The 13,825-nt window shown below is 48.1% G+C and overlaps 1 protein-coding gene across 3 annotated transcripts in view; it reads left to right on the top strand.

Annotated features, from left to right (window-relative positions):
• Positions 1-13,825, top strand: part of Pcnx2 (pecanex 2) — a 144,075-nt gene that overhangs the window by 41,856 nt on the left and 88,394 nt on the right. For all 3 annotated transcript variants that reach the window (XM_021220388.1, XM_029532669.1, XM_029532670.1), the window contains exons 13-15: positions 3,785-3,956; positions 7,931-8,041; positions 8,697-8,788. In XM_021220388.1, coding sequence (XP_021076047.1) covers positions 3,785-3,956; positions 7,931-8,041; positions 8,697-8,788 — 375 coding nt within the window. The remainder of the gene's footprint in view (positions 1-3,784; positions 3,957-7,930; positions 8,042-8,696; positions 8,789-13,825) is intronic.

Genomic DNA, 13,825 nt, shown 5'->3' with positions numbered 1-13,825 from the left:
TACTGCGGCTGCTTTGCTGCTGTTGTTATTTGGCATCCAAACATTCCTCACCTTGGGGCCGTGGAGACAGCTCAGTCAGTAAAGTGTCTGCTACACAAACACAGACTAGAGTCAGATCCCCAGAGCCCATGCGAAAGCCATGCAGGGCCACACAAATGCTCAACCCAAGTACTGTGGGTGCAAAGACGGGGGAGAGCCTGCAGCTGACTGGCCAGCCAGTATGGACAGAGAGAGTCGAAGAACTCCAGGTTCACTGAGAGGCCCTTTATCGGATAAAATAAAGTGGAGGCGAGATTGAGGGGGACACACAGAGTTTGGCTTCCACACACATGCACACACCCAGACAAACTTGTATGCACATGCACATGCATACATGCAGGCATGTGTGTACGCAGACACGCATGCATGTATACATGCACATACACACTCTCACACATAAACAATTCCCACCCTGCATGCACTTTGGGATGTGATACAAAGCATGCTGAGACAATGGGGAGAGGAGGGTGACAGGCAAGCCTCATGCTTCAGGTAGATTTGAGGTATCATCACTGGGACCTCCACACTGCTGTGCTGAGCTGGAGCCATAGTGTCTGATTCTTATAAGAACAGACCAAGCCACCATGCCAGGGTGTGAACAGCCACGCCCCAGGGGGCAGGCATGCCCCAGGGAGCAGGCAGCACAGGTGTCTCTTACTGTCCTGGTGAACTGTAGTCAGACTTCTACTCCATGTCCATTTCAGCCATCAGTTTCCTTACTGGGTGTGTACTGGCTAGTTTTGTGTCAACTTGACACAGGATGGAGTTATCACAGAGAAAAGAGCCTCCCTTGAGGAAATGCCTCCATGAGATCCAGCTGTAAGGCATTTTCTCAATTAGTGATCAAGTGGGGAGGTCCCCTTGTGGGTGGTGCCATCTCTGGGCTGGTAGTCTTGGTTCTATAAGAGAGCAGACTGAGCAAGCCAGGAGAAGCAAGCCAGTTAAGAACATCCCTCCATGGCCTCTGCATCAGCTCCTGCTCCCTGACCTGCTTGAGTTCCAGTCCTGACTTCTTCAGTGATGAACAGCAGTGTGGAAGTGTAAGCTGAATAAACCCTTTCCTCCCCAACTTGTTTCTTGGTCATGATGTCTGTGCAGGAATAGAAACCCTGACTAAGACACTGGGATTTCTAAGTCTATTCAGTTCTGGTTTGAGCTGGTGTCTCTAAAAGTCCTGATAAAGAAGAAGGAGGAAGACCGAGGCTTTTTCCCACGCAATTTTCCAAAACAAGAGCCAGACAAGAATCCTCATCTTGTTAATCAATGTGCGATTCATCGGGCCCAAAACAAAAAAAAAAGAAAGAAAGAAACCCAACAAAAATGAATCAGGAGAGGATTCTGCTTTGCAATTCATGAGCTACCTTGCGTGTAAAATGTGCGCAGGTGGCTGGTCACTCAGCCCCACCCCCGCCCCCCACCCAGTGGCAGGCTTCCCTTCGGGCTTCTCATTTCTTTCTGGATCTTCCAAACTGCTTTGTGAACAGTCTGCTGCCATGTTGATGGGGCAGGGCTGATGGGAAACCCACATGCACACGAGGTCAGCATTCAGACAGTAGCCTCGAGGATGCTCCTGGCCGTGTGACACACTGTGGGAGTTGTACTTATCAACCGCACTGGGGAAGCCGAATGGCTTGTTAAGAGACTGTGATTAGGCCTCACCTGGTAGAGCAGGCCAAAAATATATATATATCGAAAAGTTAAAATATCAGCCCTTGTAGGGGAGGGGTAGGCACCTACAGAGTGGCCGATGCAGACGGACACTCAGCAGCGTGGGAGCGCAGAATTTCATTAGTGAGAATTTTGGGGATCCGGGGAAGATAGAGTGGCTTTTGTACTGGGAATGAGCAGCGTCCCGCATATGGCTCTGGGACCCCAAACACAAGAGGCATGGCCACAGAAGCCGGGGCCAGCCCACGGTAGAACCCCAGGTTTGGTTTCATAAATTAGCAATATGGAGGACACATTCGTATCACTGATAAAGCTCCCAAAAGAAGGTTGAGGGCTTTTCATATTGGTCGAGGCCAGAGATGGCCTGTTGATAGACAATAGATTTTAATGCATGTATCTATATGTGTGTGTGTGCACACTTGTGCACGCGTGCATATAGGCCTGAGGACTGGACCACTTTGGCTGTGGGAGGTGGGTGAGTTGAGGTATAGTTTCTCACTGACCTGGAGCTTGCCAGCAAGCCCCAGGGACCTGCCTGCCTCCAACTTCCCAACACCAGGAACGTCGTCACTTCCCAAAGTTGGTTCCGGGTCTTGCAACTGACTTAGGCCCGGCAAAGCAAACATTTCACACTCTGAGCCGACCCTCCGGCCCACCAGCCTTTTGATCAAAGAGAGAGCCAGAGCAAGTGTGGCCTGCTTAATGTTTGTTAATCCTTGTCAGTCTGAGAAATATCTCCCCTGCACGTGTATTGTGTATTGATACGCCCACAGTTATTTATACCAGCTAATTGATTTTGTCAAGTTTACTTAGGAAGGCTGTCTAGATCTCGTTCTGGCTTTAGTCCTTTTCTTTTTTAATGCAAAGAAAGTATTCTCCTGTGCTTATTTATCCATGACCTACTTGGATGCTGAAGAAAATTCCCTATTAGTGCAACAATTTTTTTTTTTAAAGACTGAGCCTGGCCTCAGAGCCAGAAGCAGCCAGTGTCTGTGACAGACGCTGGTATTGTCCCTTTGAAAGATGGTCTCAGACAGGACTGTTTCTATTTTGGAAGCGATGGCAATTTAAACCTCTAAATATAGCACATTCGAGGCAGAGACTGAGAACACCTGTCTGAGACCACACCACTCTGCCCCTGCTTGGTGCACACAAGGTGACTCATAAATTGCAAAGTGCGTCCACCCAGTCCACTGTTGTTGGCCTCTCAGATCTTATTAGTTGTGGATTGATTTCAAAGATGTTGTGGCTTTGCTGGGTTTTTGCTCTGGAAAGCCTGTGACACAACACCTCACCTCCTTAAAAATAATTTAAAGTTTTATTATCATTGTGCACGTGTGCATCATGTGTTCATGTGTGTGTGTGTGTGTGTGCGTGTGTGTTGTGTTGTGTTGTGTGTGTGCGTTTCATGGATGGAGGTCAGAGGATAGCTCCGTGGTGTCAGGTCTCTCCTGCTACCTTGATGCGAAGGATGGAGCCTGCACAGGGTCTGGTTCCCCTCAGATGAAATGTGATGCCCATGATTAGTCACAGTGATGGCTCACTGTTTCAGCCAACTGTTCTCTCTGCCACATTGAGACCTGCACCTGGAGAACCCACGGCTTTCTCCTCAGTCCCCTGCATCCCAATATGAGGGAGTTGAAGCACCAATAATAATGCTATTTCCTGTTGATGGGGAACCCAAGTTAGATGCACATAACAAACAAAGGTTTCAAGGAGTCTGGCACCTGAAAGAAGCAAGAAGGGAACTCTGCCCCCCCCCCCAAGGAAAGCACTGAATTAGACAGATTTTCTCTGAGTGGGAATGAAAATTGTAGGTAAATTTTGTTGGACTTAGAAGTGTGACATTCTCTTTGACATTCTCATTCTGGTTTGTCAAAATAAACACCAAGCATTGTTTACGAATCCGCTTTTTTTGTTTGTTTGTTTGTTTTTTGTCTCCCCTTTCTTGTGCATTTTGAGGGTGGGCATGGGTGTTGGGATGGGGGTGGGTGTTGGGGGGTGGCATCAGTTGTATCATGTGGTGTTACAGGGTCAAAACAAAAGGTACATCTTGGGAATTGCCTCTGTTTTCCAGGGTCACAACCAAATCATTGCCTACAGCAGACCCATCTACTTCTGTATGCTGTGCAGCCTTATTTTGCTTCTTGATGCAGGGGCCAAAGCCAGACACCCTCCCAGCTATGTCGTGTATGGCCTGAAGCTCTTTACACCAGAGACCCTGCAAGCAGTCAGGGACCACTTAATAGGTGAGTGAGTTTGGGGGTTATGGGGAGGAGTCTCGGGAAGGGAAGATATGTCTCCCCTTTATCTTTTGCATCCCTACTGGAAAAAGCCAGCACACGTGATTACTGCTGTGAAGGGCTAAGTATTTCCCTCTCGGCTTGTGTCTGTAGAAGACTCTGAGCTCAATATAACAAAGGTGGTGGTGTGGGGGGTGGGGATGGAGACGGAGGGAGGGAAGGAGGGAAGGAGGGAAGGAGGGAAGGGAGGAGGGAAAGACCATAGGCTGACAGCTCAGCTGTCGTTCTTCAGGCATTGTCTACCTTGGTGCTTTGAGACAGGGTCTCTCACTAACATAGAGCCATCTCCACCTCCAGAACCCCAGAATCACAAGCATTTGCCGCCGTGTCTTGGCTTCTATGTCCTTGTGGGGTTGAATTCTATCTTCATGGTTTCAAGGCTAGCACCTCACCTTCCAGGCCATCTCTCCAGCCCCTAACAATGGGGTTCTGTGAAAGGACATTGATATTTATAACCAGGAAGTTGTACCCCTGTAGCACCTGAAGGTGGCAGGGATACCCGTTAGGGTGAGCTGGCTGTTGGGCCTCAGGCTTCTCATGCATGAATGGGCACCAGTTTCAGCTCTGGTCACTTCCAGTTTGTGCTGCTACGCGTGGCTTGGCTTAAAACCCGAGTGGCACCCGCTAGTCAGTGTTCCATTAGGTGGGCCACATGCTAATTGCATAGGTACGGTCTTTAACCCTGGAACCAGCTGGTCAGATGGGTCCGTGTTCTCTCTGTTTCTTCTCTCTCTCTCTCTCTCTCTCTCTCTCTCTTGTTCTCTCTGTCTCTGTCTCTCTGTCTCTGTTGTTATTGTTGCGCTAAAGTACCTTGACAGAAGCCATTTAAGGGAGAAAGGATTGGTTCTGGCTTGCATCCAAAGGTACAGCACATCATGGTGAGAGGTCACAGTCTGAGATCCCACCCCATGGAATAGGTCTTCCCACCCCGATTCACCTAATCAACATAGCCCCTCACAGACATGCCCAGAGGATAAATACCTCCCTCAGCCACACCTGGAGGCTTGTCCAGGTAAGTCCAGAGCCTACCAAGGTGACCACAAATAATTATCACACCTTACTAAGTGAGTAAGGTCATGCTGGAAGTGGGAGGGCAAAAAAGTGGCCCACCTAATAACTCAGTAGTTTGTGAGTTAAAGGGTGATCATAGAAAAGGGCCCAGAGGTGGTGCATGTAACAGGATGTAAGGAGATCTCTCTGCCCAAATGGCTGCCTTTCCCCATGTGTGCCTCTTGGCTACATTTCCCCCAGATCGCTGTGTGGACCAGTGATTTTCGTTCCATCTCCTAAAGGGACTAGGATGTGTTGGCTGACTAGAGCCCCATTGGCTTGATTCCTGTTCCTCTCTTCCTTGTGGGGTTCTGAAGTGTTCTACTGTATCTAGAGTGCTTGACCGTGTTCTTCCCAGTGGCTCATATTCCTGGGTCTTCCATCATCTGGCCACCCTTACCTGCCAGCACCCGACCCGTGTGACAATACTGTACCTCTGTTGTCCTGTTTGATTCACGTCTCTTTGGCCAGCTTATCTGCCCACTGTGGATAAAGCCGACCTCTCACCACTAGGCTCTGCCCATGCCTGGAGACCACAGGCACCAGATAAGCCTTGGCAGGGCGGAGTGATGGAGGGGCACGCAGGTGGTCAGGAAGCACTCCAGAAGTTAATGGGCAAATGAGGCTTCGGAGTGCCTCCCACCCATAAATCAGAGACAGCGCCCTTGACCCTCAGAGCTGGCTTCATTTAGAAGAACATTTTACAGATATTGTAGAACGATACTTGCAAGTGCTGGGTGCAATGGCACAGTCCTGTGGTCCCTGAAGATGCTGGGCGTGACTGCACAGACCTGTGGTCCCAACACCTGGCAGGTAGACACAGGAGGATCAGGAGTTCAAAGTTGCTGTTGGTGAAATAGAAAGTTAAAGGTCAGTCCGAGTTACTTGAGATCCTATCTTTAAAAGACAACAAAACAACCCACCCCTCCAAAAAATACAGAATAAAAGGGAGGCAGAGGAGGAGGGAAAGGAAAGAAGGGAGGAACTGGGGAAGGAAGGAAGACTCGAGAGAGGCAAAGGCTGACACAGTTCATTGACAGATTGTTTTTATGTGTGGGTTCTGCACACCCTCACTTCTTACTTTGCTACTACAAAAAGACAGTGCCCCGAGTTCCTGGTGTACCGCCCTTTCCACGGCAGGAAAACCAGAGACTTTATTAGGCCTCGAAATGGAAGAGGGCTATGCTTGCTTGAAGCCCGAGGTGTTTGTTTAGCAGCAACCCATGCCTTCAAATGGGCCACTGGACTTCGACCTTTTGTCCCCACCCCCACCCCACCCCACCCCAGTCGATCCCTCCATGGTATGGGAGAGATGGGGAATGTGGCTTTCTTAACTCCCTGGTGAACTACGTTTCTCGATCTATAACGTCCTAACACTTATTGTCTGCCCCTCAACAGTGACGGGTAAAAATGGTGACAAATAGCCCAGCGAGCTGACGAGATGATATCTGTGGCTCGGATAAAAGGAAAGCCAGAAGCTTAGAAATCTAAGAGTGAGGAGGAAGAAGGTTAAACGCACCAATCCGCACAGAGGGAGAGAGGGCTGAAACTCTAAGAATAAACCAGAAGAGGCAGGAGCAGAAGAGGCGTGCACAGAGGATTTTCTGACTTTGTAGGAGAGACAAGGGTGACTCAAGGTCACTGCCTTGTGGAGCCTCTTCACCAGGAGACAGACACCACTCTTGTCTCCGTCGTGTCCAGGGATCCAGCATCCAGTCTCAGAAAAGGCAGGGCACACCCGTGGTGGGAGCTGCAGCGTGAGACTCCAGGGAGCATGGCTGGCTTGAACCTCACCAACTAGTCTGGTCCTAGGTTAATGAGAGGCCCAGTGTCAACAAACAAGGCAAGGTGACTCTTGAAGGATCATACTTGAGGTCAATCTCTGACCTCCACATGGATGCACACCTTACATACATATGCACACCCCCCACACACACAGACACACACACATGCATACACAGTGTGGTCAGCCAATGTTCTATAACTAATCTCACGGAGCTGCTTTCACAACAAAACCTTGGGACAACCTACGTATCCGTTCATGGCCCCTGGTGACCCCTATCTGGCTCATTCCTTCTGAGGAAAGTTGTGGTCTAAATTAACAGCTGTGTGACTTCCCTTTCTTTGCAAATGCTAAAGCAAGAATCAGGTCCTCGGGGGCTACCTGCATTGTTTTTTGACTTTTTTTGTTTTGTTTTAACCGTTTATGTGGGTGAGGACCCTGGGCAGACAAGTTGCAGCAAAATATCGCAAACTGTTACAGGTTTTCGATGTTACCTGATGGCATTCGTGGGGTTGGGGTTGGTGGAGATTAGGGATCTGCCAAGAGTGTATTTTAAAGGTTTGATTTAATAAAAAAAAAAAAAAAAAAAAAAGAGGTTGGGTGCACAATGACTCAATCTTAGTCGGGGGTTAAAACTAGACCAGGGCAGTGTGGTCCTGGGTCTGGTCTCCATGATCACCAAGCCCTAGTTTTGGTTACGTGGATCTTTTACCCAAGTGTGACTTTCCTTTTTACCTTTGCAAACTTCACTTTACACTCTTGTTTGCACACCTTTCGGGGCCCTTCCCTGTCTTCTAATTCCTCTCCTCTCCCCAGGTCTGACCCTGTCCTGAGCTGCAGGCTGTGCACCTCCCTCCCCCTCCCTCACCACATATCAGCTCTTCAATAGGTCCTGAATAATACACTTGCTATTTTTTTTTTCTCAGCTGAGGGAGAGGAGCCCTGTTGACTCAGTTTCCCTGGATGGGATAGAAAATCTGAAAGAGAAGGCAGTGTTGTAGCCACCACGGCCATGATTGCCCCGCCCACAACGCGGCCTTGATTGGCCTGCCCTTAGCTCACTGTGGTTTCCTCTGCTCATTTCCAGTATTTTTGTGTTGCTTCCCTGCCATCTCCCTCCTCGGGCTCTTCCCACAGATCAACACCTTCTGTACGTACCTTCTGGAACAAATCGACATGCTGCTCTTTGGAGGTTCTGGTGAGTCTTGGCACCCGCTCTTCCTGGGAAGGGTTTCAGGTTTGGGCAAAGTCTGGTGGTCCTAGGGACAGAGGATAGGGTCCCACTGGAAGGTTTGCTTTGTCTTGAGGTCCAACCCACTTTAGCTCGGATTTCCTGTGGAGTCTGTTTTACAGAGTCAGAAGTGGTCCACTCAGTAAAGGAAGGGGATGGTTTCTCTTGATTTGGAATGAGTGAGGCCCTTCAAACAATTCTTTAGATGTGTGTGTGTGTGTGTGTGTGTGTGTGTGTGTGTGTGTGTGTGAATGCGCACACGTGAATGCACACGTGCATTTTAACAGGTACATGTATCATTGTGGGAATGGGTCAGTATGCAGCTGTGCCTGTAGTATTGTGGATGTGTGTTGTGGGAACACCTATGAGCTTTGAAAATTTTCACCCCAAAATACACAAGACCCCAGCATCCCCTGGGTGTGGCACTCAGGGCTGATCCTTGATGCTATTATTCCATGGATAGTCGGTTATAATCTTTCCTGCACTAGCAGTGGCCTGTGATTTTGGATGAATCCCATAGACAGGCGACGTATACTGAAAGCCACAACCCTCTCCCGGATTCCACCTCTGCTGGTTTTGAGAAGGGCTCATCCAGTAAGCTGTGATGGTGTTTGTGTTCCAGCCGTTTCCGGGATCACGTCGGCTGTGTACAGCGTGGGCCGGAGTGTCCTGGCAGCGGCCCTGCTCCACGCTTTCTGCTTCAGTGCTGTGAAGGTGAGTGTGTAGACGCACCGTGGAGGGCACCGTGGCTTGTGCCAATCAGCGTGTTGTTTTATTTCAGTTCTTTTTCAACTGTAAATGGAGTGGAGTATTAGCAGCTTGGACAGAGTGACAGGGCCTACCTGAGTTTGGAGATTCGTCCTCAAAGTCAGTGTCTGACTTGTCCTGTGGTGTAAGCCTCACTTGCCTCGTCCTCACTTGCCTGTCCTGAAGTGGCCAGGGACAGCAGAAGGACTTCTGCTTGGTAGGGGTTGATGGAACTCACATGTTCATCTTTTGTCTTAAGTAGCACCCTAGATAGGGTGGGGATACCAAACACGGAATGGGATGGAATGGGGCAGCCACACTGGTCCAGATTCTAGACCATACATGGACCTCAGAGTTCCTCGGGTCAAAAAGAGCAAAGCCTGGGGTGTAGCCAAGGAACCAGAGAGTATGAGAAGACTAGCTCAGACACCGGAAGCCCGGAAAGCTCTGTCAGAAGTGTAACGGCTGCACACATATGGCCCAGTTGTGCATGCACACACAATGTAGCCATGTAACTATTGCACACTTATGTCCTAATCATGCATGTGCACACAGTGTGGCTATGTAACTGTGGCACACGTATGGCCCAGTCATGCATACACACACAGTGTGGCTGTGGGTCAGTTAGTGTACTTATAAGGGTCTGAGTAAGTTTGTATCTCTGGTGGAAGAATCGGGCACAGGATGAAGCAGTCTAGATACTTCTCAATGAGAGGGAGACAGTTAACATCGTCCAAATGGAACAAAGTCAAGAATAGAAACACTGGCTTGTTTGGGAATAGGAGGAAGTGAGAGAAGGAGAAACAGCCTTGAGCTGCTGCCTGCAGGAGCAGAAGCAGGAGCCAGGGACTGTGTAGGAAGTCCTTCTGCAAGCTCACTGCCTTCTCTGAGTTGGGACCAAACGTTTTCTGGCTCTGAGGTTTCCAGTGTTGAGGCAGGCTTCTGACGGGGACAGAGGTACTCAGGGAAGTTTGTTTTATCGAGAAAGAACTGGCTCCTGTTGCATAGTACGGAATAAATGAGTGACAAATAGTATGGAATGAATGAATGACAAATATTAACAATATTAATGGCCCTGGTTGGTTGGCATTTTAAATACCTTTTGGTTTAAAAAAAAAAAAAAGTCCATACAGCAATTTGTATTTCTCTCTTCTCATCTGGGAGCGCTGACTTCAAGTGGTCCCACGTCGACTCTCTGCTTTGAGATGTGATGCCTATTAAATGCTGTGAACTGACTGAATGTGGTTAGTGAATTCACAGGAGGGACCTGGGAGGAGAGGGAAATACGTCCATCTTCTACAAACACTGAATGTATCGATCCGGGTTTTCTAGAGGAACAAACTGATAGGATGAATCTCTCTGTCTCATTCATGTGTGTACGAGTGCATACACACACATACAAATGCATATATATATATATATATATATATATATATATATATATACATGCACACACATATACATGTATATACATATACAAACATATACATATATACATACATGCACATGCACAAACACACATATCACACATATGGGATTTATTAGAATGGCTTACAGGCTATAGTCCAGCTAGTCCAACAATGGCTGGCTACTCATGGAAGGTCCAAAAATCCGCTTATTTTTCAGTCCATGAGGCTGATGTCTCATCTAGTCTTCAGTACACTCTGGAACCCTAGAGAAGTAGGCTTTCACACCAGCGAAGGAACAGACTCACCAGTGAGAACAAGAGCAAGCAGGCAGAGAGCAAGCTTCCTCCTTTGTGTCCTTTACATAGGCCGCCCACAGAATTAACCTGCAGCCCGGATTAAAGGTGGATCTTACCATCTCAAAAGATCCAGATCAAAAGTTGCTCTTACTACTTCAAATGGTTTAATTAAGAAGAAAAAAAAAATCCCTCATGTGTACCCAGCCCCTTGGGTTTTAGTTCATCCCAGATGTAGTCAAGTTGATAACCAAGAATAGGGCTCACACTTCCCACCTTAGAGCTGGGGCCATGTGGTTTCCTTCTGGTGCTTTCTCTACATCATGGTGCCTGCTCTGTGCTGCTGACATGGACTGAAGGATGAATAGGTCGTCACGAGCCGTGGCTGCCCGTGAACTGCCTGGCTGGGGCCATGTCTCTCTCTACATAGGTCTCAGTATGAGCTTTGTTATGTTGATTTATTGTTGTTGCTGTTGCCTATGGAGACCCAGAGATGCAACCCTGCACAGCTGTAAGAAGCCTGGGAAATTCCCACCTTAGGGACCACCGTGCAGCTGTGACGCCTGCTTCTCAACAATGAGAAAGAAAAGAGTTTCAGGGCCTGTCAGAGTGATGGGACGTTACCCAGTTTGTTAAGCAGAGAGATGAGACAGTATGCACAGGGGAAACATTTCAAAGGAGAATGACAGGAAAACTGTAGTGTTCTCCTAAGACATAAACCCGGGCTTCTTAAGAGAGAGATTCCCCCAGGGGCCTCAGCCAAGGCTAATGTGATTGGAGTCTTGTGAGGTTACCTAGCCCAAAGGACATAATTAATAACCAGGTGCAAAGAGTGAGCAGGGTTTACAAAGGAAACAAAGTTTCAATTTGTCTTTTGATGTATGAGCTAGTTTCTCAAAGATCTTCCTTTCTAATGATATGGAGGGTCTTATTTGAGTTTATGGATGAGAGCGGGGAGCTGAAGGGGTTAAAGTCAGGCTCTTGAATGCTCTGGGCCTGGGTCAGCTTGGGTCATGTGACTTGTTTTGTTTTGTTTCGAGAGACAGGGTTTCTCTGTATAGCTCTGGCTCTTCTTGAACTCACTCTGTAGACCTGGCTGGCCTCAAACTCAGAAATCTACCTGCCTCTGCCTCCCAAGTGCTGGGATTTTAGCCTCCATGGTTTAGATGTCTTTTGTAAGAAGAGTGTTGTCTCTGTGGGCAATGTCTGTCTTACCTGTTGTGTGAAGTTTTTTGACTCCCAGCCAGCAGGAACCATAAAGCAGATCCCAGGGTGGGGTGCCTCTCTCTTAGGTGTCCCCTCTGTTTCCTTGCCCTGATATCCGGCCTCGTTATCACTCAGGGGAAGTAGATTTGAGGGGGAACACAAATTGATTTTGCCCTCTGGAATATTAATTAGGGAAAGAAAATCTGATTCCTCTTTTAATCTCGTATTCTCTTTGGCTTATCCGAGATGGTTGCAAATCACGTATAACAGACCCCCCCCCATGACTTACATATATGACAGTGACACACGGAAGCCACCGGAATATTTGCTCCCTGGAGAAATGGCTCAGCAGTTAATTAGCCAGAATTTCTGTTTGTCTAGGTAAACCTAGATGGCTGTTTTATTTATTTATTTTTATTTTTTTATTATCTGTTACAAAGAAATTCTGCTTTATTGCTGGTGAGAGGACCCAGAGGCTGGAGCACATTTTTATAATTTAATGTTTCCCAAGCGTCATGAGCAATGGCTTGCAGGAGAGTTTCTCTCCCTCCTGCTCCCACTCCCTAGACTCCCCAGCTGTAGCCCGCACTTCAGCATTTCCCATATTCAGGATTTAAAGTCTAATTGTGGATCTATAATAAACCCATAGTTCTAGAACATGATTTGGCGGGCGGAGGAGGGTACCGGTGTACACCTTACCTGTCCTCCTGTCAACCCCCTCAGTAGATTCCAAGGTCTGTGCTGACTTCAGCTGTCTCCCTACCCCTGTGAAGTGAAAATCGTCTTGCTCATTGGAAGGACAATTCACAATCAGATAAGACACCTGCTCATCCGTGAAACTTCTTGTAATCCATAAGGATTTCCCTAGTTAGTGTCTGCTCATTGCCTTCCATCCCGTCTCTTAATAGGCAGAGATGATTCTAGAATCGCTCTACTCCCAAAGTGAAGCCAACACCCAGGATGCTGTGGTGGATCACCCAGGGGGTCATACATAATTCACAGGTTTTTCTCCAACTTACAATGCATCAGTGAAGCCCCTCATGAGGATATCGGTGCTATTGCACTTAGGGACTCACAGCCTGAACCTTAACAATCCAGGGTCAGCTACCAATCCTCAACAATACAGTTAAATGATCAATGTGAGTGTGTTAGAAGATGAACAAAGGAACCCATTGATCCCCAAGTCCATCTTTGGGGGGCGTGTCCCAGAATGAGTTAGTGGTCCTGCCCACCCTTGTCTCAGCTCCAAGCCTCTCCAGTAAGGCTTCTGACACACTATAAATTGTTTTCAGGAGGCAAGCTTTTCCTCTGAGCTTTGAACCTCCTTCTCCAAGCAGGAAATCTCGGGGGAAGTTCTGATTTCTTATAGTCCACCATACCCTGACAGCCAAAGCGGGAGCACAGGTGTATCTTATGCTGTCTTCACTACTTCCCGACAGGCATTGTTAGGCTTGGTGCTTTCTGGTTGGCTAGGTTGGCCAGCCAGTAGGCTCCAGGGATCTGCCTGCCTCTGCCTCCTCAGTGTTGGGATTATAGGTATTCAAGGAAACACTTGGCTTTTATACATTCTCTGGGGGATCACACCCAGACGAGCGCTTACTGACAGAGCTCCCTTCCCAGTGGATTTTCTAATATGTGCTGGTCATATTTACCCTACTCAGCCATCATCACCATAACCATCAACTAAGCATGCTCACATCAACTAAGCATGCTCACATCAACTAAGCATGCTCACATCGGCTACGCATGCTCAGCGACTGCCGCCCGTGTTCATTTCCTATTGCCGAGTAACGAGCTGCCCCAGAATTGGTGCACGTGTGCACTGTACCATAGTTTCACAACTTGGGTTCTCTGCTTGACATCTCAGCGGGCTGAAATCATTGTGACAGAACCTCTGGTCTCGGCAGAGGCATGAAGTCCTCCCTGTATGCCAGGAGAATTCAGTTTCATGTTGCTACAGGATTACAGTCCCTCTTTTTTGGCTGCCTGGCCTGTGGGACACATTCTGCCTTTGAGGACACACTTAGGTTCTGGCCATGTGGCTCTTTCCTGAGCCATTGAGGAGGGCACTGGATTCCCCAAAACCATACAGTCAG

The sequence above is a fragment of the Mus pahari genome, chromosome 20 (assembly GCF_900095145.1).
Source record: "Mus pahari chromosome 20, PAHARI_EIJ_v1.1, whole genome shotgun sequence".
Taxonomy (NCBI): domain Eukaryota; kingdom Metazoa; phylum Chordata; class Mammalia; order Rodentia; family Muridae; genus Mus; species Mus pahari.
This window is presented reverse-complemented; position numbering and strand designations above follow the sequence as displayed.